The 27,236-nt window shown below is 42.7% G+C and overlaps 1 protein-coding gene across 2 annotated transcripts in view; it reads left to right on the top strand.

Moving 5' to 3' along the window:
- setd3 (SET domain containing 3, actin histidine methyltransferase) overlaps positions 1 to 27,236 on the top strand; it is a 137,009-nt gene that overhangs the window by 9,244 nt on the left and 100,529 nt on the right. For both annotated transcript variants that reach the window (XM_086002736.1, XM_086002737.1), the window contains 3 exons: positions 12,687 to 12,793; positions 19,020 to 19,112; positions 24,996 to 25,144. In XM_086002736.1, coding sequence (XP_085858862.1) covers positions 12,687 to 12,793; positions 19,020 to 19,112; positions 24,996 to 25,144 — 349 coding nt within the window. The remainder of the gene's footprint in view (positions 1 to 12,686; positions 12,794 to 19,019; positions 19,113 to 24,995; positions 25,145 to 27,236) is intronic.

The raw sequence follows: 27,236 nt of genomic DNA on the forward strand, positions 1-27,236 counted from the left end.
CGCAGCCAGTGGCGCTACAGCCACTGACTGCCTCTTTAGGCGCTAACAGGTGGCGCTACTCACCCAATTTCTCCCCCTAAAACTGCTCCGGATATTTGGCGGTTTTACAATTTGTAGTATCCTAGTATTAACGTGCTTTAATCAGCTAACTCACCACCTACCAGGAAGCAAGCCTGAAAACTTCCTGCATTCCTCTTTGTTAAAATGAAGAAGCAATTGAAAAGGGGTGGGGTGAGAAAGTCTGAGTGGAAAGATTCTTTTGCTGTTTCTACATTCTTGTACCTGACCAGGCCTGGGTATTTCAGTGCAGTCACACAGCAAGACAACAACTTACATTTATATAGCACCTTTTAATGTACAAAAAGTCCCAAAGCACTTCGTAGAGGTGTAATTAAAAAAAAAAAAAAATGATGCCGAACCAAAGAAGGAGATTGGATGGGGTGACCAAAAGCTTGGTCAAAGAGATGGCTTTTGATGCGCTATCAACAATACCAAAGACTACGAGATGGACTTAAATGAAGTAGGCTTTTATTGACTAAGAACTAGAGCATGCCTCTGCTAGTGAATCCATCCTAAGAGCTCCCGGGGGAAGGGTGGTGAGTCACCTTTATACCCGGGCTTAGGGGTGGAGCCAGGGGCTGAGACATGCCTGGACTTGTACAGGGTTAACAGTGGTTTACCACACAGGCATGTACAGGTTAACAGTGGTTTACCACAGCTTTTAAGGGAGGTCTTAAAGGAGGAGAGGGAGAGAGTTTTAGGGAGGCAATTCCAGAGCATAGGGTTTTGGCAGATAAAGGCACAGTTACCAAGGGAGCAAGTGGAATGCATAAAGTGCCAGAGTTCGAGGAACTCTGAATTTGGGAGTGGGGAAGGGGAGGTAGGGTTGGGACATTCTTGGGTTGGAGGAGGGGGAGGGACAAGGCCCCAAAGGCTTTCAAATGTGAGCATAAGAATTTTAAATTTGAGATGTTGGGGGCTGGGAGCCAATGTAGGTCAGCGAGGGCGGGGTGATGGGCAAGCGGGACTTTGTGCTGGCTAGGACACAGGCACCACAGTTTTTTGGAGGAGCTGATGTTTAGAGTGTAGAGCATGGGAAGCTGGCCAGGAAAACATTGCAATAATCAAGTCTGGAGGTGACTGCGGCAAGAATGAGGGTGTCGGCGGCAGTTTGGCTGAGTTGGAGGTGGGGGTGGAAGTAGGCGGTCTTTGTGAAATGGGGTCGGACGCTCCGCTCGAGGCTGAACAGGACATAGAGGTTGCACGCAATCTGGTCCAGCCTGAGGCAGTGGCCGGGGAGGGGGATGGAATTGGTGGCAAGGGTACGGAGTTTGTGGGAGGGGACAAAAACGATAGCTTCAACCTAAGGGCAGCACGGTGGCATAGTGGTTCGCACTGTTGCCTCACAGCGCCAGGGACCCGGGTTCAAATCCGGCCTCGGGTGACTGTCTGTGTGGAGTTTGCACACTCTCCCTGTGTTTGCGTGGGTTTCCTCCGGGTGCTCCGGTTTCCTCCCACAGTCCAAAGATGTGCGGGTTAGGTTGATTGGCCATGATAAAAAAATTGGCCCTTAGTGTTAGGGGGGATTAAATACGTGGGGTTACGGGGATAGGGCTTGGGTGGGATGGCTGTCGGTGTAGGGACCGGGTGCTAGGGTTTGGATGATCAGCCATGATCTCGTTGAATGGTGGAGCAGGCTCGAAGGGCCGAATGGCCTACTCCTGCTCCTATCTTCTATGTTTCTATGTTTCCCAGTGTTTAGCGGGGAACTATTGTGGCTCATCCAAGATTAGATGTTGGACAGTACAGTGGCGGTGGAGGGATTGAGAGAGGTGATTGAGGCCTGGCGCTGGCTGTTATCGGAATACCTGTGAAAACTGACCTTCTGTCTGGATGATGTTGCTAAGTGGCAGTGTAGATGGGGGGGGGAGTGAACGATTGATCCTTGGGGGAGTTCCAGAGCTGACAGTGAAGGGTTAGGAAGAGAGGCCATTGCTATAGGTGTCTGGCTACGATTGAAATAGGTAAAGAGTGGACCCAAGTGAGGGCAGTCCCACTGAGCTGCGCAATGGAGAGAGCTGTTAGAGGAGGATGGTGTGGTTGACTGACTGACTGTCAAAGGCTGCAGAGAAGTCTGCTGTATTGCTGAATCCTGAAAGCTATAAAAAAGTGTTTTTTTCATGTTTAAGGCGCAGATGTAACAGATCTCCAATGATATGAAGCTTTTGAATGATCAATGTATTGATTAAGTTCAGGTCTGTACTCTTCCCCGCGTAACCTCTGTATCCAAAAGTTGTCCATTTTCATTTCGACACAGTGGGAGGGGTAGATAAGTTTTGATTAAACTTAAGTGAGTTGGAAAAAAATCAACAAATTTCTATTGCACTACATCCTTTTGGAATGTGTAAACCTAGGCTGTTGTACAAGCTCTTTCCCCCCACCGCAAAATACATACATACTTTTGCTAGGAGTAAAAGAAGTATACAGATGGGACCCTTCTGAAGCTGGGCAGAGGCAGAAAAAAAACAATTGTACAGTAAATAAAGCCTGAAAAACAATGTGATCTGCGTTCACCTGGCTGGAACAGAACAGGACACTTTCTACTATAAATTCAGCATCGATTTTGAAAATAAAACATGGATGTTTTTGCAGTATTGCTGATAACCCTGTGTGAAGGGGATGTGTAAAGCTGGACAATCTCGTAAGAAGTGACTGAATTATTGATATAGTTATAAGTGTAAGATGATCAGTTCCATTTTTACTTCGGCCTATAAGCATCTACTAATAAAATGCCTCAGTACAGTTTTTATGTGACTGTGATTTACATGAATTTTAGCTGCAATGGAACTCTGCCCCTATAGTGCATGGCTTAAAGCTTAGAAAATATCAGTGGGATAGAAAAATTCACACTAATGTTGGGGAATCTTTAAAGTTAGACAGATTACAGTCTTTTAAGCAAAAAATTAGTTCTATTGATGACTTGTGGGGCTTAAAGAGTCAAATGGTTATATAAAGAAATCTAATTGGGAATTTTTAAATACATTTCCTTTTCTTGTCATTCTACTGCATTTGCTGGTCCAGCGCCATTATTTGTGCAATGGAACAAGGAATGAATGTGCAGTGTAATTGTCTGCTACTTTGGTGGCAGAGGCAGAAACCCTCATCGCATTTAAAAAGTTCTTAGATATGCTCTTGAAGTGCCGTAACCTACAAGGCTACGGACCAAGAGCTGGAAAGTGGGATTAGGATGGATAGCACTTTTTCGGCTGGCACAGACACGATGGGCCGAGTGGCCTCTTTCTGTGCTCCTAGATGTCTATGATTCTACGATTGATGGGAGCTGCACATGCATGGAGTGTGATCCATCAGCTTCCTGTACACTCTTTCATTTTTTTTGTTTGTTGCGAAGAGTTGACAGGAGGTCCTGCTCTCATTTTGAATTGGTAAAAATATTGAATAGTAATACTGCAGGCTTGCCTAACTAACTTCACACTGGCTGGATTTATTCATAACATTTAAACAAAGGGAGGAAAGAACAGATAAAAGATGTTGATGTTGGTACTTTGCAACTTAAAAGAATGTTAGTTAATAATGATGACCTTAGTACAGATTGAATATTTAAAATCATATCCTTTTGTAACATGAACACATTACTCCTTTGGCTTACCACAGGAAAGCCTTGGTTGAGATGCCAATATTGTGCAAGGCTTACTCCAGCGCGTCATATTGAAGGTTGTATCTGTCGTACCTTATCTTTTGTTTATCTGCTGGCTGAAGGTACACAAGATTTGCTCTGGTTCTGATTTACAGTACTCTGAACACTGCAGGGAGGTTTGAACAGTTGAGATTCATGAATGGACTAGAACACCTATTTACTGATGAGAACATTCCTTTTACGTTCTGATACAATTTAAATCTGCTGTAATGAACAGACATTAATCAGGCAAATGATCATTTGTTTATCACACAAACTCTTTCACTAATGCCATTTATCCAGCATGTACACTAGGGAACAATTACATTCAAAACACCAAAATGGGGGAAAGTAGGGGCAGAAGATGCCGTGAACATAAGAAAAAGGAGCAGTAGTCGGCCATTTGACCCTTCGAGCTTGCTCCACCACTCAATAAGATCATGGCTGTTTGCAGAAGGATTTAGATCAGTTATGCAAATAGGCAATGACATTCAACCTGACAAATACAAAATATTTTGAGAGAATGAAAAACCTACCTACATACACAATGATGGAAATAGAATTAGCTTGCGGAGACACTGGAAGGGATCTTGGGGTGTGAGATTAGACTCCTAACTTTTAATGTTGCACAGCTGCTCAAGTATCTAAATTTGACACAGAAGCGGGGTACAACTTGCAACTAACAGTGGGAGTTGTGGGAGTTTGCTTATTGCAGAAGGCACCTTTCAGTGAGCAGGCCCAGTAAGCACTGATCTGGGCCCTCTGGGATTGTGAGGCATCCTGTATTTCTAATGTCAGATTGACATGCTGGGGTTTGTGCTTAGTTGTGTAAAGCAATCTTTTCATGGAGGCATTAATTACTTCAATAAATTTGAAAGCTGCCTGGCTAGTACCGAACTTTTTAATAGTAATGTTGTCATGTTTGTATCAGCGTTTGGGGTCTGAAAGGAAGCTGATCCCTGCTCACTAAATGCAGATGAACCTGCTAGATACATCATCTGATGGGAACTTATCCAGCTGACTGGGACATGACAGATCTCTAGCAGGCTGCTGTTTGGATATAAAGGGATATCTACTGTTGCACATATTTTTTCAGAAACCTGTCTTTGGGGGCAAGAGGGGAAGAATATCTTGTAAAGCGAGTGCTTGCTGTCATTGGCTTGAAACCCTCTAAGAGATTGTATGGCAAGAAAGTAAAAATTCAGTTGCAAAATGTACTTTAATTGTGTGTGATTTTGGTGATTATTACTTTGCTGGTTTTCTGATTGTGTTGTAATTGCGCGAACTATCTGCTCTAGTGCGTTCGTGGTATTAATCTGCACTTGTTTTCACATCTCCCGCCTATTAACGCCTGTCTCGTGAAGCAGCATCAACTCCATCGGGTGCTTAGAATTTCTGCTGTAACTTCCTTTTGCTTATGACTGTACTTTCTGCAGATGTTCAATTTGTTCTTGGAAGGCAGATATATTAAGAAGAAACTTTTAGCTGGAAGAAACTTTTATAGTCAACATTCACCAGTGGAGCTCTCGGTGATGATATTTATTTTAAAATGTCACCCTTTGGCCCTCTGACTCTTCCTTTTGCGCATCCGCCCCTCCTGCTTTTGTCTTGCTATTGGTGGCAGAGCCTTGAGCCCCCTCTCTGGAATCCCCTGCCTAAACCTCTCCACTTTAAAAACCTTCGCAAAACCTAACTTTTCAACCAATCTTTTGGTCACCCTTCCTAACCATGGCTGCTTCTTTATTCCTTTCAACTCTTGTTTTTCTTCCCCAACCCCCGTAAACCCCTCGTCATGTGTTCCACATTAAAGGTGCCATACACATACCAGTGGTTGCTATTGAAATAAAACAAAAGTCTGCAATACTGCAAAATTTTGTCAAGTCCGTGTACCAATGTGGATTTGATGTTTTGCTTTTTTTTTGAGTAAAACATTTGAAATGTTTCAAATTTGGGGCAGATCCTAAATGATATGAAATATTCTGTAACATTATGGAGATTGCTGTTATATGTATTGCAGTATTTCAGTAGATCGTTTACTAAAATAACCCAATTCCACCACCTGTAGGTGAGCCACTACATTATGTAAATTTTGAGTACAACTTTGGTGAGGTAAACTAAAAAGGAAAAACTGAAATTTTGCAAATCTGAAATAAACTCCAAAAATGCTGTAAATGCATAGCATCGGTAAAGAGACAAGACAAGGCGTGATGTTTCAGGTGTGCAACTGACTTGCTCTGTTTCCAGCCTTTTCTATTATTTTGGTGGGGCAAACAAGGTCAGCTGAAGAGGAATGAAATAGGTGAGTGACTGTTGTAAGCTTAAATTTTCGATGGAGTACTGCGTACAGTTTTGGTCTCCTTATTTAAGGAGGGATATACTTGCATTGGAGACAGTTCAGAGAAGGTTCACGAGGTTGATTCCGGAGATGAAGGGGTTGTCTTATGAAGAAAGGTTGAGCAGGTTGGGCCTATACTCATTGGAGTTTAGAAGAATGAGAGGGGATCTTATTGAAACATATAAGATTCTGAAGGGGCTTGACTGGGTAGCTGCAGAGAGGATGTTGCCCCTCGTGGGGGAATCTAGAACTAGGGGGCATAATTTCGGTATAAGGGGGCACCCATTTAAATTGGAAATTAGGAGGAATTTTTGAAAGGTAAGGGAATCGAGGGTTATGGGGAGCGGGCAGGGAAGTGGAGTTGAGGCCAAGATCAGATCAGCCATGATCTTATTGAATGGCGGAGCAGGCTCGAGGGGCCACATGACCTCCTCCTGCTCCTACGTCTTATGTTCTTATAATTTCCGTGATCTTCAGTCAGGGGAGGAGCCAAACTTCTCGCAGTTGTCAGTTCACAGACAGGTCAACAGACCTTTTCTATAAGACTAAATTCATTTTCGGATTCTTGTAGCAATGTGTTATTCTGTCAAAGAAGAGATGGGTTGCTTTGATTTTATGGTAATGCAGCCTGTTGCAAATACCATTGGGCTCCGTCTTTTCGCTTCATAAGAATCTTGCATGTTAGTTGAATCTCACAGGGCTCGCTCAGAAACTTCAGTTTGTAATTATAAAAATCTGTAATAACATTTGGGCTTTCAAGATTATTTAGTTACTGGTCGTTTGAAGCAAGGATATAAAGTATACAAACAACGCTCCTGTGGAGCGCCTTGGGACATTTTACCATGTCAGAGGCACCATAAGTTTCAGGAATGGAAATCTGGTTGGCCAGTGATTTCTGCTGAAGAGTCTTTCAAACTGAAGGTAACACAGGCATTGAGACAGCCATCGGTACAGGGGTTGTAAAAAAAATTAACTGCTCTTGCCAGTTCTACCTCCCCTTATTAATTACCATTCCTAAAGAAATAATTGATTTTTTTTTAAATTATAAGAACTTACCCTCCATTATTGCAGTACAACTGAACTCCATGTTGACCAGATCCTCAGAATTCCTAAAATTAAATTAGGCAACTGTCAGTCTATAAAAAACCATTGCTGTCAATGTATTTTTTCACCAATAGCAATGTAGCAGCATCATTGTGCTGTTTTCCTGTGCGGCACGAACGCTCACACTGCCACCTACCTTGCTACAGCAATAAGCAGATTAAAGGTGGTGCCTATCTCGTTACAGAACAGAAAGAGGGATTCTGGCCATCGAAAATCTCTGCCAGATTAATTTTGTGCCTGTCTGAACGACTCCTTGTATTCTACAGTGGCTAGGGGCAACATGTTTGTTATACTAAGTGACCTATTAGCTGCACTTCAATACCAGTATTTTCACTGCCTCCAGGACATTTTATGCGAAATGACAACCAACCATGTGCAGAGATTTGTGGGTTTTTTCACGGGATGTCGCGTTGCACCAAGTCACTTGCCATAAGAAAGGCCATCTAGATTCTCTAAAAATCAGAGTCAATGATTGCAGACTGGGAGTCAATCATTGTGAACTGCTAATTTCAGAGCTTTTTTTTTCAGGCCACTTTAACATATTTTAGGGTACTTTTTGTTTGTTGCCAGCCTGTGAAACAAGTCACAGAACTAATGGTATCTTTACTGTTTCACAGATAAACTGTTAGCCTGTGCCCAATCACTTAATTGCACTTTACATCAGTGGATTTTTGAAATTGTTCCTGTCTTGTTTTGGTCTTCTCTTCAGAGTAGCTAGCAAGTGACATAGGAAATTTCAGGCAAAAGGACCATCGAGCAAAACAAGCCCACTCCCTTTATTTTTGGTGTATCTCAACCCATCTTTGGCTCTTACCATATTCCTCAAACCCACTCATGCCTTAATCACAAGCTAAATAGGGAAAAAGAAGGCCCCTTTAACCTCATCCACCCAGAAAGATCCTACAGTTTTCCCCTTCGCCCCCATTGTAGCATCTGTTTCTTAAATGATTCTAGGATTTTGGCTCTTTAGGCCTACCCAGAAGTTTGATTACATGTTGATCACTGCACGAAGCAGAGCTAACTGACGTCAGTAAGTTTGCCTTTTGCTGGTTTGTGACTTCTTGGCCTACTGTCACAATTAGGCTTGTAGTATTTACTATTTTAATTACCCCAGTGAGGCCCCCTCTTGGTTCCTGCTTTCAAGGCTGAATAGCTCTGGCCGTCCCTCATAATTCAGTCCTCTGCCACGAGGGCTTAGCTTCATAGCTTTTCGATACACCACCTCAAGGATGAGGCCGTCATTCTTGAATTCTCTGTGACTAAAATAGGCCCGGTACTTGAGGTGTGGTCTGACCAAAATATTGTGCAGTTTTAACATTAACTCCTCTACTGCTGTGGCTATATAATTCAGCATTAGATTGCTTCGATGTTGTTCTGCAGTTGCTGGACGTATTGAGTTCTGAGTCTGCTTGTATCCCTGGATCTTTTTCAAATTTACTCTTAGTTATTCATAGGGTCCATTTGTCACCCATTTTTTTCTTCCTACATGAATACTTTACAGTTATCCATACTGAATTTCATCTGCCACTGGTTAGGCCAATTACATGTTGGGTCTAAATTGTTTTGTAGGTCTTTGACTGCCCTCGCCCTCAGTTTATTGTTGCCTGGGAATTTGATCAGTTTACATCCAGCTTCTGAATCACAGAATCACAGAAACCCCACAGTGCAGATAGAGGCCATTTCGGCCCATCGAGCCTGCACCGACACATATCCCACCCAATCCCCGTAACCCCTACACCAACACATATCCCACCCTATTCCTGTAACCTCACGTATTTAATCCCCCTAACACTAAGGGTCAATTTATCATAGCCAATCAACCTAACCCGCACATCTTTGGACTGTGGGAGGAAACCGGAGCACCCGGAGAAAACCCACGCAAACACGGGGAGAATGTGCAAACTCCACACAGACAGTCGCCCGAGGCCGGATTCGAACCCGGGTCTCTGGTGCTGTGAGGCAACAGTGCTAACCACTATGCCACCGTGCTGCCCACCAGCACGGTGGCATAGTGGTTGTTATGTAAATTAGAAGCATGAGGAGTCCTCATGCAGAGTTCTCCTCTCCTAGCCTCCCTTTGTAATAATTTCTGTCAACGTTCTTCTATTCATCCCAGTGTGTCCCTCCTCTTTCTCCTTGTAGGATTTGTGGATTTTATTTATCTCCCTTGTATCATATTGGATTCTTCCATTGGCGCATTTAGGGTCATATTTATTTAACGTACACCTTGTATGATCTCCCCCACACTGCTCCCGTATTCTGAAAGGCCAGCATAATTTTTATATTCATTTATACATTATCCTTGGTTCAAATCTCTTTAGTAGTAATTAACTAGTAAGAACATTGGCCAGAATCATTTTCAATTGCTGTCAGACTTTTGAGTTGCTATGTTAAGTACTGGGGCACGACAGTAGGAAGTAGACTTGAGGTGAATTTTCAGCTTTGAACCCCAGGATATCTTGGCAGTTTTATGGCTTTAAGACCTAATAGTGGTCTTTAAAATTATGAAAGGTTTTGATAGAGTGGATACAGAGAGAATGTTTCCACTTGTGGGGAAGAGCATAACTAGAGGCCATCAATATAAAATAGTCACCAAGAAATCCAATAGGGAATTCAGAAGAAACTTTTTTTTTACCCAGAGAGTGGTGAGAATGTGGAAGTCGCTACCAGAGAGTGGTTGAAGCGAATAGTATAGATGCATTTATGGAGTAGCTGGACAAGCATATGAGGGTAGGGTTGCAAAATTCTGGGAATTTTTAAAAGAGGAAACTTTCCATGGGAATTTTGAGTTTTTTTGCACACTGATGGTTTTTGTCTCTGACCCTTATATTATCTTTGTCGTCAAAATAGACATACTGTTCCATACAAATAAAAACAGGCTTTCAAAACTTTATTTAGGTTATAATTTTGAACTTTATTGAACCCCCATAAAAAAGACCCATCTAAAATAAAATAAAAAGAGCGTCAGCTTATTTAGCCTGTAATTTGTCCTTATTTTGTCCCTTTGAGTCTTCTACTCATGAGTCTTCTGAGTCTTCTACTCCTCATTGCTCCTCCTGATTCTCTGACTCTGGCTCTGACGTGTCCATTTCCTCCTCTGTGTCACTGTCTAGCTGTGTGGTGGACACTTCTGTATCTGGCTCAATAAGTTGTAGGTTCGCCCGGATAGCCACCAGTTTCTCCACTCTCTTGTTAGTCAGCCTGTTGCGCACCTTTGTATGCGTATTCCCAAAAAGTGACCAGTTTCGTTCAGAGGCCGCTGATGAAGGTGGGATTTGGAGTATCACCGATGCAATAGGTGACAGGGCCTCAGATGCACAAAGTCCCTTCCACCAGGTATGTGCACTGATATGCTTGCATGATTCCCATATCCCATCCCCATTCCAAAGACCTTGCTTGGTAGAGAACTTTGCCAGACTTCCCAGAACTTTGCCCACATCCAGATTGAGATGGTGTGAGAGGGTAGAAATCACACTAAGCGCTGTTGATCTGTTCTCCAGAAAGTATTGGTCTCCCAACATGCTTTGGGTCCAGCATGTATGCTGCAGCATGAATCGGCTTGACACAAAATTCTTGACGCGGCTGTATGAATTGAACAATTGCCTTCTCCTCTGCTTTGAGCAGCAGGGATGTGGGTAGGGCAATGCTGATTTGTTCTTTTAAATCAGTAAAAAGCCTGAGAACATCTGACAAGACAGCGTCATCTCCTTCAATCTGAGCAATTGCAGATGCTACTGGTGAGAGTAGTTTAAAGCTGCTAACCACTCTCTCCCAAAACACATCATCCAGCAGTATTTTCTTGATGGTGGTTTCCATATCCCCAGACTGGGATATTGCCATTTCTTGCAGTGACTCCTTACCCTCCAGAAGGCTGTTGTACATAGTCGCAGCATTGTCAGTAACTGCTGCAAAGACCTTTTGTGATCCAAGATCATTGATGACCGCTTTCAGCTCATCAGCAATGTATGTGCCTGTGTGTCTGTTGTCCTTCGTGTCTGTGCTCTTGAAGAACACTGGGAGAGGAGTGGAGACGATGTAGTTTATGATGCCCTCCCCTCGTACATTTGACCACCCATCTGAGATAACTGCAACACAGTCTACCATCGCTATCGTTTCTTTGAGCTTTCCTTGGACTCTGTTATACTCAGCCTCCAGCAAATAAGTAGACAAAGCATATCTGGTGGGAGGACAGTATGCAGGGCGAATAACATTGAAAAATCTCTTCCAGTACACATTGGCTGTGAGCATGAGGGGTGAGCCTGTTGCATATACAGCTCGAGCAAGGCACTCATCTGCATTCTTCTGGCTATGGTTATCCATTGTATCAAAGAACCTTCCAAGTGGGCCAGGAGTTGCTGATGATAAGGAGCCTGATGCTGAATGAGAACCATCATCTTTTCGAATGGAAGCAGAGGAACTCTGGGCTGACTGCTGTGAGCTTTGAGTGAAGTTGTTGCATTTGGATAAATGCTGCTGCATCTTTGTGGCATTCATTACATATGGCTTTCTACAGTGTTTGCACATGTACACAGTCTTTCCATCTTTAATGCCTGGGGTAAAATCCTTCCACACATCCGACGGTAAACGTGGCATTGTTCTATGCAGAGAAATAAAGGGCATTCATCTCTGTTGAACTGCGGTCGATCAGCACGATTGCAACAGGGTGAGTACATTTTTGCTGATGCTCCATGTGATGGAAGCATGACCTGTACACACACGACGCTACATCACCAATAGTGTATTATTTTGTATATTTTAAATTGAAGGACAACAGAGTTCAACAAGTAACTGGTTTATTTGGTATAAAGTCTGATTTACTTACTGCATCATCACAACATCAGCAGAAAACAAAATGACTTCCCTCAGGACCCCTAACCTGGATCTTAAAAAAACTATAGCAGTCTTACAGATGCCTGCAGGCCAATCACAATTCGATATGCAAATATTACAAATAGAGGGAGCTAATCGCTCATCCACTCATCCAACCAATCAGGGCACATTTGTTCACAGTCACACACAAAACTTGTAATTATTAAAACAAGCCAAGTAAAAAGATAAACATATATTGATTAAGAAATTCCTTAATAATTAAGATTCCATCTCTGTTAGTAATTTTAAGAGAGGACCTGTGGGGGGAAAAAAAAGAAAGAAATACAAAAAAAACAATATTATGCTAGCATGTGCTTTTTTGGGCAAAATTCCCAAGCTAAACTTCCCGTGGGAAATTTACCAGAAACTTTCCACCCCTTTGCAACCCTATATGAGGGAGAAGGGAATAGAGGGTTATGCTGATAGATTTAGATGTGGAAAGACAGGAGGAGGCTCGAGTGGAGCATAAAGCCGGCAGGGACTAGTTGGGCCGAATGGCCTGTTTCTGTGTCGTATATTCTATGTAAGACGCACCAACTCAGATGGGCCAACGTACTCCAGCAGTAAGATGTTTGAGGCTCCACTTTAAAAAGTTGTCATAGTTGAGGGGCTTACTGTAGTCAGCCTTTTTGAATGTATGCAGATTTAATTAACGTGAGATTTTGTGCTTTTATTTTACAACAGAACAATGGGCAAGAAAAGTAGAGTCAAAACACAGAAATCAGGAGGTGGAGCAACAGCAACTGTTTCTACAAAGGAAATAATGAATCTGATAGCAGAACTGCTACAGAGTAAGTATACTTTAAACTGACTTCAAATCCTTTGCCCATTCACAACCAATGTTGCCTGTAATTGCTTTTTGGGTGTGCGGGCCCTTTAACTGGCTGTATGGCCCATTCGGTTTTTCGCACGTGTGGATATTTCCTTTTGTAAAGCTGGTGAGCGGTCTGCACGGGATCTCCAAATCGCTGTGCGGTCACGCAGCTTAACGGGAACAATGCGCACAACACAGTGCAGGTAATTTTAACTTATCTCTGGGTGATAGCGAATTGGCAGCCCATTTTACACCTGGCCCGAGTTTCTTCTCCAAAACCAGACAAGGTGTAAAACGGGCAGCTGATTTGTTATCCTCCGTTTTTCAACCGGAGACAAAAGTTAAAATGGCCTCCAGTGAGACTGATTGTATTCAGTGTTGGAAAATTTTCCAGAAATTGGGCATCACTTGGCAAATGTAATTTTCTTTTGAAATGGTTAAGCAAGAAGTTTACTCTACCCCGAGATCCCATTCCTTATCAGTTGGCGCACGAATGATCCGACACTGCCACTTTGGCCCTGTCGGAAACAGGGATGTAAACCTGCCATGTTAAAGAGAACTTCTCTTGGTTATCTATAAATTCTGACAGTATCTATCACACTCCAGAAGTCACATTTCATATAAAGCTGACCTGGCCTGGTTGGGCCGAATGGCCTGTTTCTGTGCTATTTGTTCAGTTGATTTTACGTAGAATAATCTGAGCAAAAATAGGTAAAAGTAATCTGCTGGTTTTTTTCGGATCTTGAGAGTATTTGTAGAGTTTGCTGAGATAACGAGGAGAGGAGCCGAGCAGTTGCCAAGAAACTTCCACCAACAATAATAATCAGCCTCTAATTGCTCTCTGGGCCTATTTAGACCACTGCTCCGTAGTGAGTGATGCGCTATCAATTACTCATAAAAGACTGAGAGTTAAGAGAGTAACTAAAGGCTTTTATTAACAAAAGAATGAAGGTCTGCCTCGAGTGGTCGACCGGTCCAGAAATACAAAGGGCTGGGGAGCAGTCACCTTTATACTAGGACTTGTGGGAGGAGTCAGCCGAGGCATGTCCAGGCATGTACACAGTGGAATACAAACAGTGGTTTACCACAGTGAGCACCTGAGCGGTAACCTTAAAAGAAGAGGTATGGTAAGCAGCTAAACATCACAACCATGCTCCAGACCCTAGACTACCCATAGGAGATAAACTAGTATATTATTAAAAAGCAAAATACCGTGGATGCTGGAAATCTGAAATAAAAACCGAAAATGCTGGAAATACTCAGCAGGTCAAGCAGCATCTGTGGAGAGAGAGTTAATGTTTCAGGTCAATGACCTGTCGTCAGAAATTGTTGAGAAGATAACGTTCTCTTATCCCCTCCACTCTGTGCCCCATTGTAAATTTTATATAATCTGAATAGCCAGCACCAGTCAGAACCCAGCAAAATGACCACTTTTACCTGCATGTGCACACTGTCTTTTCCCCTGTCCGTCTCTCTTTCTCTCCCTGTCCATCTGACTCCTTCCACCTCTCCCTCTGTCCACCTCTTTTTGTGTGGCATCACCTCCCAAACCCGCGACCTCTACCACCTAGAAGGACAAGGGCAGCAGGCGCATGGGAACACCACCACCTGCAAGTTCCCCTCCAAGCCTCTCACCATCCTGACTTGGAATTATTTCGCTGTTCCTTCATCGTCACTGGATCAAAAACCTCCCTCCCTAACAGCACTGTGGGAGTACCTTCACCTCGCAGGCTGCAACGGTTCAAGAAGGCAGCTCACCATCACCACCTCGAGGGCAATTAGGGATGGGCAATAAATGCTGGCCTTGCCAGCGACACCCACATCGCATGAATGAATGAATTTTAAAAAAAAAGAGGGAGACAGAAAGGAAGGTGAACAGCAACAGTGATGGGTAGTGACAGATTATTTTTCACTAAGCAATCCTTTCAGAGAGCAATTACTCCTGAGTTACACTACATCAGCTTCTCCATGTGAGGCAGTTGGGCCAGTAAGGATTGGGAAAAAAATCTAATTTAGTATGAGGCAAATCAAGAAATATGTGAATAGCTGTGAAAGAAAAGGGTCCTAAATCAGTCTTGCGGATTTATATTGCCAAGATCCTTAATTTCGTAGGTATCTAGTATCATACGATAATACAGTCAGAAAATGAATACCATTTGAAATGAATGGAGGTGATTGTATTTTACTGCTATGCTAACCAACCAAGCTTAAATCGAAATGTTTGAAACTTTTTTTAAATAAATCAGTATTCTGCAAATTATTGGCATGAAAAAGTAAGCTTAAACTACCATGAGTATGGTAGTTAAACCAGAGTTAAACATACAATCATTTGCTCCCATTCAATAGGATCTCGATGTTATTCTGTTTCCCTTACTTTATGTGGCTGCATATATTGATTTCCCAGGTAACCAAAGAATTTGTAACTAAATTGAAGTATTTTTTCTTCTTTATGGAGCAATATTCAGATATGGCTATTAAGATGTGCTTACAAACCTGCACCATGATCATAATGAGAGATTTGAAATAGAATTATCAGCAGTTTAGTATTCTGTTTATTTTAGTTTACTTCTGAACTCTGAATCATCCAAACTTATTAATTTGGCTTTTCATATTTCCCAACAATATTTCTAGCACACTCTCAATTTAACCTTTTTTCCTTCTGTGCCGTGATTAATCTTGATCATTTATCTTTTTTATGAAGTAGTTGAGGTTTGTGAGAATATTATTCCTTAGATTTAATTGGCACAGCGCCAGTGCAGTATTGAACCATTTCAGTAATATATTACTGAGGGGTTTTGTTCTAATGAAACTTCATATTGTTTTGAGGACCAGGTGGTTTGGAGTGTTGGGATATTCAAAATTAATTTTGGGACAGACTTTTTTGATCCTGGTGGTTGCCTGTAACTTCTGGGTTAGGATCTTTAGAGATTCATAACAACCCAGTGGTTGATCATTGTGTGGCGTCCCAGCTCCAGGTTCATCCTGCAATGTGGGCTGCAATGGAGACAGATGAGTGAGCAATAGCTGATAACCTAAAGTTTGGAAGGAGAAACGCCCATCTGGCCTATCTAGCCTGCTCCTTGCACAGGATGAGTATCTCCATTATGAGCTCCATCTCTTCTCTCACCCCGCAACCACGTCCCAAGATCGCTATACTCTCTCTTCCTAACCCTCATGTGAATTAAACAGTATTAATATTTCTATAACTTTCAATCCCCTTTTTCAACTGGTATTGGCCTAGTTCCTTTTTAAATTGACCTAGCATCAACCACTTTTTCTGGTTGTCTGAATACCAGACATACTGGAGACTGTATCAAGATCTATTAGAATAAATGCTGTCATACGTAAAATCTGCCACTCATTTTGCACAATCTGCAGTCCTCTCCAGGACTGCTGTGAGTGAATTGTTTTATGGGAGGCCTTGATTGTAACAGGATACAGTGGGTAATATGATGACTTCATTCATCAGGAACTGGATAGAAGTGGTTCCTTAACTCATTTCACCTACAGTAAAATTCTTCCTCTGTGATATTCTGCAAAAGGGAAACACATAAATTAAATGCAGTTCAATAAAGACTTGATCTGCAGCGAATTAAAAAGAACCAGCCACGTGATCCTCCATTGTTACTTCACAGAAGTCAGAGCTGTGTGCTCAGAGCTATAAAGGGGATTTCAATAAATTACGGAGAATGTTTCCAAATTTTTTAGACAAATAAATAGGAAACTGTTGAGCAGTTTGACCGATCAGGCCAAATGAAGACATCAGCGGATGACACCAAATTGGGGGACCGTCAATACTGAGGAGGACTGCAACACATTACAGGAAGACATTAATAAACTTGCAGAATGGGCATATAATTGGTAAATGAATTTCAACACAGATAAATGTGAGGTATTACATTTTGGTAAGAAAAATAGGGAGGTCAAATATTACTTGGAAAATACAAATCTAAATGGCGTAGAAGAGCAAAGGGATCTCCGAGTACAAATACACAAATCACTAAAAGTAGCGACACAGATTAACAAGGCCATTAACAAAAGCAAACCAAGCACTAGGGTTTATTTCTAGAGGGATTGAATTGAAAAGTAGTGAAGTTATGCTAAACTTGTATTGAATCTTGGTTAGACCACACGGAGTACTGTGCACAATTCTGGTTGCCGTATTATAAAAAGGATATAGAGGCACTGGAGAGGGTGCAGAGAAGATTTACAAGGATGATACCAGATGACATCAGGAAAGGATGAACAGACGAAGAGAAGGCTGAGGGGTGACCTAATAGAGGTCTTTAAAATTATGAGAGGTTTTGATAGAGTGGATACAGGGAGAATGTTTCCACTTGTGGGGAAGAGCATAACTAGAGGCCGTCAATATAAGATAGTCACCAAGAAGTCAAATATGGAATTTAGAAGAAACTTTTTTACCCAGATAGTGGTGAGAATGTGGAACTCGCTAACTCAGGGAGTGGTTGAAGCGAATAGTATAAATGCATTTAAGGGGCAGTTAGATAAGCATATGAGGGAGAAGGGAATGATAGAGTTAGATGAGGAAAGACTGGAGGAGGCCCAAGTGGAGCATAAATGCCGGCATGGACTAGTTGGGCCGAATGGCCTGTTTCTGTGCTGTATATCCTATGTAAATGTGTGTGTGTGTAGAAATAATTTTTTTGAGATGAGCAGAGAAGATTAAGAGGATATTTGATAGAGGTGTTCAAAATCATGTACGGTTTTGATAGAGTAAATAAGGAGACGCTGTCTCCAGTGGCAGAAGAGTCAGTAACCAGAGAGAACAGATTTGAGGTAATAGGCAAAAAAACTAGAGGTGACGTGAAGAAAAAAAAATTACGCAGCGAGTTGTTGTGACCTGGAATGCACTGCTCGATAGGGTAGTGGAAGCAGATTCAGTTGTCATTTTCAAAAGGGAATTGGGTAAATACTTGAAGGGGGGAAAAATGACAGGGTTATGGGGACTGATGAGGGGAGTGGGACTAATTGGATAGCTCTTTCCAAGAGCTGGCACGGCACGGTGGGCCGAATGGGTGCCTTCTGTATTGTATCATTCTATGATTCTATATGACATTTTGAGTTCATTAAGGCAAGGTATGTTAATGCTGAGAATGAAGCACTTTGCTACCCCAGGAACCATGGGCCAACATAAGGCATTCTCAGGTCAGGTGTATCACAGCCAGCTTCAGAGTGAGGCTTATTGAAGGCAACAGTGTGTCTAGCTCTCAACCTCCGAGCACCACCTACTGCCCCTGTGTGATTTCTATTTTCTGCGTGAACTATCCCTGTGGCCTTGCTCGGTGAGATTGGAAATTTTCATGCCTGTCAATGCTGAATTAGGGGTATTTTTATGAAGTACACCCACACTCACGGGTGTCTGTGCTATTGAGCCTGGACAAACTAATTCACATAGAAGAGAGAGAGAGAATATCTTGCAGCCATAGAGAGAAGAGACATTCATCCTATCAGTTTAAGGTGCCTTTGTTACCTCTAGATTTGACTATTTCAACGCACTCCTGGCTGGCCTCCCATGTTCTACCCTGCATAAACATGAGGTCATCCAAAACTCGGCTGCCCTTGTCCTAACTCGCACCAAGTCCCGTTCACCCATCACCCCTGTGCTCGCTGACCTACGTTGGATCCTGGCTAAGCAACGCCTCAATTTAAAAATTCTCATCCTTGTTTTTAAATCCCTCCATGGCCTCGCCCCTCCCAATCTCTCTCTTCTCCTCCAGCCCCCCGAGATATCTGCGCTTCTCATATTCTAGCCCCTTGAGCATCCCTGATTTTAATTGCTTAACCATTAGTGGCCGTGTCTTCAGCTGCCTAGGCCCTGACCTCTGGAATTCCCTCCTAAACCTCTCCGCCTCGCTACCTCTCTTTCCTCCTATAGTATGCTCCTTTAAACCTACCTCTTTGACTAAGCTTTTGGTCACCTGCCCTAATTTCTCCTTGTGTGGCTTGGTGTCAAATCTTGTTTTAGAACACTCCTGTGAAGCGCCTTGGGACGTTACATTAAAGACGCTATACAAATAAAAGTTGTTGTTGATTCAAATGTAGGTCACAGAAGTAAAAGGACAGGTTTCTAACTCTCAATGTGCCATCCAGTCCACCTCGGATAGGACATTGAAGTGCTTCAGCTTATCGGAATATGGTTTTGAAATGCAATGTATTTTTTTAAAACTTTTTTTCCCCCCAAGAATGTAGTAATCCTTCCACGGCACCAGGAAAGGAATGGGAAGAATACGTGCAGATCCGAGGCTTGGTTGAGAAAATCCGTAAAAAACAAAAAGGTATATATGACTGATTTCCACTCTTGCGTAATAATTTGCTGATATGGTTTCTCTTGTTCGCATAATCAAACTCACTCTGATCTCACATCACTGTCATTACTAACCAGCAACAGAGGGACTGTAAAATTGAAAATGGTTTATAATGGGAGGTTTAATTTGCTGTGCTGCAGTTGTAGGGTCTGTGTTTTCTAAAGCGCTCGGTTCCTGATTTCAGCAATGTCAAGAGTGATGCCGAACGGACGCCAGTGGCTTCTCCACAAGAGAGGGCCAATCCTCCCAGGCAATACTGTATATTTGTTGGTTGTAAAGCAGCATTGGTGGTGACCTGGAAGTGGGTTTTCTACCCACTTTTCAGTTATGCTATGGAGCTTTGCCTGGGGAAGATGCTCCATAGCATAACTGAAGCTCGACACCATCCAAGACAAAGCAGCCCGCTTGATTGCACCCCATCCACCACCTGAAACATTCACTCCCTCCGCCACCGGTGTACCGTGGCTGCAGTGTGTACCGTCTACAAGATGCACTGCAGCAACTCGCCAAGGCTTCTTCGGCAGCACCTCCCAAACCTGTGACCTTTACCACCTAGAAGGGCAAGGGCAGCAGGCACGTTGGAACACCACCACCTCCAAGTCACACACTATCCTGACTTAGAAGTATATCGTTGCTCCTTCATCGTCACTGGGTCAAAATCCTGGAACTCCCTCCCTGACAGCACTGTGGGAGTACCTTCACCACATGGACGGCAGCGGTTCAAGAAGGCGGCTCACCACCACCTTCTCTAGGGCAACTAGGGATGGGCAATAAATGCTGGCCTCGCCAGCGATGCCCACATCCCATGAACGAATAAAAAAAATAAAATTAAAAAAAAAACTCCTTCCCAACCCTAGAATGGAATATTGATAAAACTGCACTAAATGCCCATTCTGGAAGATCCTGTGTAACAAATCTCAATTCTTGAAGTCTTGTATCATAAAACTAATTTCTACAAAAAGGATAGAAAATCTTGACTTGAAAGAAAGTGGCACCAGAGTTTCTCCAATGGCGTAGCGCTCTCTGGTGTGATATTCAAACATTGGAATGTAAGAAAAGGTCTGACACAAGTAAACTCCATTCTACTCGACCATTCTATACCATGTGAGCAGTAGTCCTAATCTATGTACCTGCTATGTTCCCTTTCCTTCCTTTCAATCACCCATCTAACTATTCTTAAACGTTAACATGGTCTCTGCTTCAATCGCTAACTCTGGCAGTGTATTCCACAATGTCACAATCATCTGTGTATATATTAAAAAAGCTTTCTCCTGCTCTTTGTCCTAAAGCTTTTATCTATGTTCCTTTTTTCTAGACCCTTCAATCATTGGGCATTGTCTGTTTCTCTCTACTCAGTCAAAACACAGTCAAAACTCTTCAAAACACTTTTGTCAAATTGCCCAGTAATGTCCTCTGTTCTAATGAAAACAGTCCCAATTTGTCATGCCTTTCTTTGCATTTATATGTCCTCATACCAGGCAGCATCCAAGTGAATCTATGCTGTACTCTGCCCATTGCCTCAACATCCTTACTAAAGTATGGAGCCCAAAACTGTACACAGTACTCTAGTAACAGTGATCTTACTAAGAAGCTCCTTTGGTACTCGCCCAGCCTAGTATTTTGAATGCTCCAAATGTTTTTGGTACTACTACCCTATTAAGATTGTGCTCAATTTACAATTGGCCAGTTTAAATGTAATTTCTCTGGTTATCAGTTAGCTCAAAGTAATACTCTAGGTTCTTCTTACTTATACAGTTTTATGGCGCCGTACATAGAAACATAGAAGATAGGAGCAGGAGTAGGCCATTCGGCCCCTCGAGCCTGCTCCGCCATTCAATGCGATCATGGCTGATCATCCAAATTCAGTACCCTGTCCCTGCTTTCTCCCCACATCCCTTGATCCCCTTAGCCTTAAGAAATTATCTAACTCCTTCTTGAATATATTTAATGAATTGTCCTCCACTGCCTTCTGTGGTAGAGAATTCCACAGGTTCACCACTCTCTGGGTGAAGAAATTCCTCCTCATCTCTGTCCTAAATGGCTTACCTCTTATCCTTAGACTGTGACCCCTGGTTCTGGACTCCCCCGCCATTGGGAACATCCTCCCTGCATCTAGTCTGTCTAGGCCTGTTAGAATTTTATAAGTTTCAATAACATCCCCTCTCATTCTTCTGAACTCCAGCGAATAGAAGCCCATTCGACCCAATCTCTCCTCATGCGTCATTCCTGCCATCGCAGGTATCAGTCTGGTGAATCTTCGCTGCACTCCCTCCATGGCAAGAACATCCTTCCTCAGATAAGGCGACCAAAACTGCACACAATACTCGAGGTGTGGTCTCACCAAGGCCTTGTACAAGTGCAGCAAGACATCCTTGCTCCTGTACTTGAATCCTCTCGCTATGAAGGCCAACATACCATTTGCCGCCTTAACCGCTTGCTGCACCTGCATGCTTACCTTCAGCGACTGGTGCACAAGGACACCCAGGTGTTGTTGCACTTCCCCTTTTCCCAATCTATTGCCGTTCAGATAATCTGTCTTCCTGTTTTTGCCACCCCATCATCATATATTTCTAAACTGTACAGCGTAAGCTTATCTAATTTTTCCTTGTCTCATCCCCTTTGCATTTGGGATTACTACACACCCTCTCCAATTCATGTATGTCTCTTTTAAAGCCAAGTGATCTGACCAGTACTCTATAGCATAAGCAAGGTCCATAGCTAAAAAGGTGGATTACCCCAACATTTTATTTGCTCTTTTAATTGTTTCTCTTTGCTGAGTATACTGCTACTCCCAGGTCCTTTATCTTTTTTTCCCTTTTCTAACTATTCCTATGCTGTTTCTGTTCACTTCATTTTCATAATAATAATAACAACTTTATTGTCATTGTACAATGCACAAGAACAACGAAATGTGATCTTGCAAGCTCCCATGAGTCCAGTACAAATAACATTAACATTAAACGTAAATAGCACCATCCTGGGAGAAGCAAAGCCGCTGCGTCTGTGCGCGCCGCCATTCCATTTCCACCATTCCTCCTGTCCGACAATCTTCAGCCCAACGCCCGGGCCTGCTCACCAGCCGCCCCTCCCGAGGCTCCTTCCGTGACCTTCTCACCAACCACCCCTCCTCGAGGCTTCTTCCGTGACCTTCTGCACCTGGTCTTCCCTGATGGTCACCCCTCCAGGTACTAACCAGGCCTGGCTCTGCTTAGCTTCCAAGCCTTGCCAGTGCCTACGTCATTCATTTATCCACTTAATATGCAGTACTTTATATTTGTTGGTATGACATTTTATTCACCGTTTGTCTGCTCAATTACATAAATCTAAATCTGCAATTTTTTAACTGTATTCTCCCTGAGCTTTTACTCTATTTAGCGTTATCTGCAGATTTAATAAACTTAATGCATCTAAGCCAGTCATGTAAATATGCTGTACAGGGGTTTAAGTACTGATTCCTGTGATATTCCACTCAACATCTCACCCCCACCTGACACTAAATCTAACAGGGGTGTTCTTGATCAATTTCTTATCTAATCCCATGTTTTACACTGGATTCACATGGTTTTAAATGTTATCAATTTTTCAAGTGGAATTTCCTGTAGGTCTATCTGAAAGTCGAAATAAACTATCAGAGTTCCACTATCTACTACTTTGTAACATGCACGAAGAAGTAATGGAGATTTGTTGACCAGGGTTTTCCCTATTTAAATCCAAGCTGGCTGTTAATAAAAAAGATACTCCTGAAATTTACTCCTTTCATTTTCCATTGTTTTACCCATTATTGATCATGCAGTTGCTCAGTCAGATTTGTTACTTTTTTAAAATATCGCTACTCCTGCTGAATCTCCCCACACTACCCAATAATTCTCATACCTATAGCCATCTCCTCTCCTTCAGCACACTTGGATTTAGACTATCTCTTTCGGGAGATATGTTTGTGTGGAGGTAGCACTTGATACATTAAGGGAATGGAAGACCCTGTAGGCAATTCCTCTAGGGTATTTGTTATACTATAGTACTTGGATAATGAATTGTATTTTCCACCTTTGTGGATAGTTCTTGTAAATAATCATTCAGTAATAGTACTATTGTCCCTTCATCTTCAATTAACCCATCACTTGTATCATTTTACAATTCTAATTTTCCCCCATACCAACTCTTTACTGTTATGACACTGAAAAATATAACCTCCTTTGCTGTGTTCATCTCTTGTGTCCTCCTTGCACCCAGTACATATTTTTAAGCCTATTTTAGCAATTTCTTGTACTTATCCCAAAGTACATCCCCCCCCTTTTGTCCTATAGGCTTTGCATAGATTGGCCCAGAAATTCGGGTCGGAGGCTTCCCGCGGGTGCAAGCCCTCGACCTGCACTTACCTAGCGCCGGCCGTTGAGCTGTGGGCCCGCGTGGAATTCCGATCCTGGGCCTGCTCCAACTGCCGGCGCGCAGTGCTTGCGTATCCCAGGGGCGCAGTTAGTTCAATGCGTCCCCTGGGATCACATGGGCCATGGAGATCCAATAGTAGCAGGGAATGCTTCATTCATAAAATTAACAGGAAGAGCTGTCCAAACTATAAATACTGTAAGCCCCAAAAATCACTAAAACTTCAAATAAATTTAAAGAAAAATCACCTTTTTAAAATAACTATAAATTACATAAAATAACTATTTTAAACAATAATTTAAATTTTTGAAAAAATTAATTACATTTTCTAACAGGGATAAAAATAAACGTACCTTTCTTTAAAGTATTTAAAAATAATAAACCTGTGGGGAAAAAATGTTTTAATTTTAATTAGTTCACCACTTACTTTGTTATAAGCAGGCCTTGCGCCTGCGTTTTACATGTGTAACTCCTGGAGACTTACCCTCCCGGAGAAACCTGCAAAAAAAAAAAAAAACGCAAGTTCCATGCGCACGCGCTGCCTCTCCGGCGTACGCATTCGACCTCTGAATCCCTTCCTTTAAGTGCATGCACGAAACTGGCACTTTCGTTGGGCCTACGGGTGAGTACCCCGTGCGTACTCGCCCGTGGAGACCCGAATTTCTGGGCCAATGTTTGCTTTGCTTTCTTTTGATTTTTAGTGCAGATCAGAACATTTCGGCCAGCAGAAGAAATAGGAGCACTGCAGTTTGTCTGCTATGACTTTGGGCTGTGGAGAGAATAAGACAGTTGGATCAGTGACCCTGCAGGGAAGTGATTGTCAAGTGAGGGATAGGAGTAGATTCAGCTGTGATGATCCTTGTTTGAATTGCCTCCTGACACACTCTAAGTTACTGTATAAAGAATGGCCATTTGAGTGAGGTGGTTGGCAGTTGGAACTTCACTGCAGCAGTTTCGGATAGGACAAGAGAAAATGGGGGGAGGAGTGGGAGGGGTGGAGGAATAAGTAGGTAACACACTGAGGGATTGAGATGACATTGTAAACCACGAGAGTGAAGTTTCAAACAGTTTATCAACTTCAAGATGTTTACTGCTTTTTAAAGCTTCAGACTTGAAAGCATTTTTCTAAACTCTTTCCTTTGCACCGTTTTCTGCTTGTGTGGTGTCATTTCAGACAGCAACAGATGGCATGCATCTCCAATTAACTTGTGCTGCACGAACCATGGTGTCAGGATTTAGTTAACTGAGCTACGCACAATATTATTGTAGATTGTGTATCTTATAATTCTTGTACCAAAGTTGCTGCTGATCAGTTTTAACACTACCGGAAGCTCTCCAATCCATTCCATTATTGCATTCTTGAATGTCTAATATTAAATCGGTCTTGTTTTTCTGGTTAGTAGAACTTTGTGATTCACGTATACTTAACTTTTCCGATTTTAAGTTTCTATGTGGTTTGTAACCATTTAGGATTATCGGTTGTCTTTGATGGGAACAGAGAACACCACTTTGATGAACTACTGCAGTGGGCAGCTGACTGTGGAGCCTCAACTGAAGGTTTTGAAATCACTTATTTCCCAGAAGAGGGCTATGGTTTAAAGGCAACTAAAGACATTAAGGTTTGCCTCTTTTAACCTTCATCATCCACCGTCCTTTCTATGCGGTAGTTTTGGCCTGCAGAGATCAAAGTACCCAAAATCATTTGTAGATCGTCTTTAGTTTAGAAGTCACCCCAGTTATTTAGCACCAGCTTTATAACCATGAGTTTCTGTCCTGTAATGTCCCTTGTCACACTGTCAATGACGACCCAACTTCAGTTGCAGTATCGAATAGTAAATGAGGCTACACCTCTGCCTTCTGAAGCAACAACACCCACCTAAAGGTCTGGCTAAAAATCAGTTATGAGCAACTTGTGCAGAATTGTGTATCTGTGGAGTATTTTAAATAAAAAAGTGAGTATTTATCTGTAGATACAGAGAATCATTGCTTATATGCATGGAGCTGTTCATGTGTCTACTAACAGTTTTGTGACACACCTAAATAGGAAGGGCTATTAATATTCAGTGCACATGCTAATACGGAATCCATGCAAGAAAATACCATATCTCAATGAATAGTTCCTACAAGATGCTTAAATTATGAGCTCAAGTGTGATGCATATCTTTGAAGAAGGAAGGCTTGCTCATCGAAGATATCGACTGTGCGCTGCAGCCATATTTGATGGTCCATCTGTGCAACTCCTATAACCCAGCAGAGAACCAATACAGTGAGGTACATGTGTTAACTGAGAAGACCATTGGGATTGAGGCACTCCATCGGAGGAATGGAGACCAAATTTACCTCACTTTCCTGCCAATCAAACAAGGGAAACATAACGTTGCACCTAGTTTCACAGAAAACTGTCGGCCGGATTTTTGCCTTCTCCTAGCAAGAGAATAGAGAAGACCAGTGAGAAGCTATGAAGACTGACCACTGAAATCTTACAGAATGGTTGTAACTTGAACATCTCCATACCTCACAGTTGTGTTACTACATTTGGAAATCTGGATAATGGAAATAAATTATTTTTTCTTTCCCTCCCCTCTTTTAGGCATTGACCAAGATTATGTGACGCCACTGAATTTAATAAAGGTTTATAAAGTTCAGAAGCTGCACTGCAAAACACAACCATTAAGGCATGCCAGTTATGTCCAAGTGCTTTTTTTATACCTTAAGCACAAAGAGGAAGAAGCTGTTAGGTTTTGCTCCACTTTGCCCAGTAATCTCACCAAAATTATTTCTGAAACTCTGCTCTAAAAGCAGGAAGTAAGATGGCAAACTGGGCCTCCTGATGCTGCATCTCCGCTTACTTAAAATGTTTTCTGTACAGGAAACTCTCTCTTTTACCGGCACCTAGATGACCGGAAATCTCTCTTAACTGGCAAAATTCAGGAGTAGGTTCAGGTAAATTTTACTTCATATTAGTGGCCGTGTAACCGGGGTTCCTGGATCTGTGGCCGTGAACCTGGGGATCCTGCACCTGTTGCCATGCAACAGGGCGCCTGGATCTGTGGCCGTGTACGGGGCTCTCGTACCTTAGTAAGTATACCTCTCTGTAATCCGGACTTTTTGATCAACCGGCACCATGCCGGTCCTGTCGGTGCCGGATAAAAAAGAGTTTCCTGTATTATGCTTGTAGATAAATTCAGATTACTTGTTCTACGAAAATTGGTGGTTGAAGATGAATAACTATTTGCTTAATAAGAATAAGTGCACAGGATTTAGTCAGGTACTATATTCAATTCAATTCAATTTTATTTGCCATATGTACAAGTACAATGGAATGCTTACTCCCCGTAGGGACACGTCAGCTATTTTTACAGCGCCGTGTTCAGAAAGTCAATTCTTTGGCATCCAGTGGCAGTGGGAGCACGATGTCCCTCAGCCGCTCCGTCCTCCTCGTCACCGCGGCCTCCTCCTCACTGTTGCCGGCCCGGCTCCACGTGTGGTGGTCTGCTTCTCCCGCTCACCCTCTGGCCACCATTCCCAGCTCCCCTCCTCCCAGTCGGACTGCGAGTCGTCGTGGCTGCTGCTGCTGCTCGATGCGCTGCGCTGCCTCCGCCCGACTCGCCGAACACATCCTCCGGTCGCCGCAGCCTCCACCTCACCGTCGCCGGCTCCACGGTCCGACGGCCCGGGCCTGCTTCTCCCGCTTCCGGTCCGGCCTCTGGC

The sequence above is a fragment of the Somniosus microcephalus genome, chromosome 12, assembly GCF_052327205.1.
Source record: "Somniosus microcephalus isolate GS21.2 chromosome 12, FLI_Smic_1.0, whole genome shotgun sequence".
NCBI lineage: Eukaryota > Metazoa > Chordata > Chondrichthyes > Squaliformes > Somniosidae > Somniosus > Somniosus microcephalus.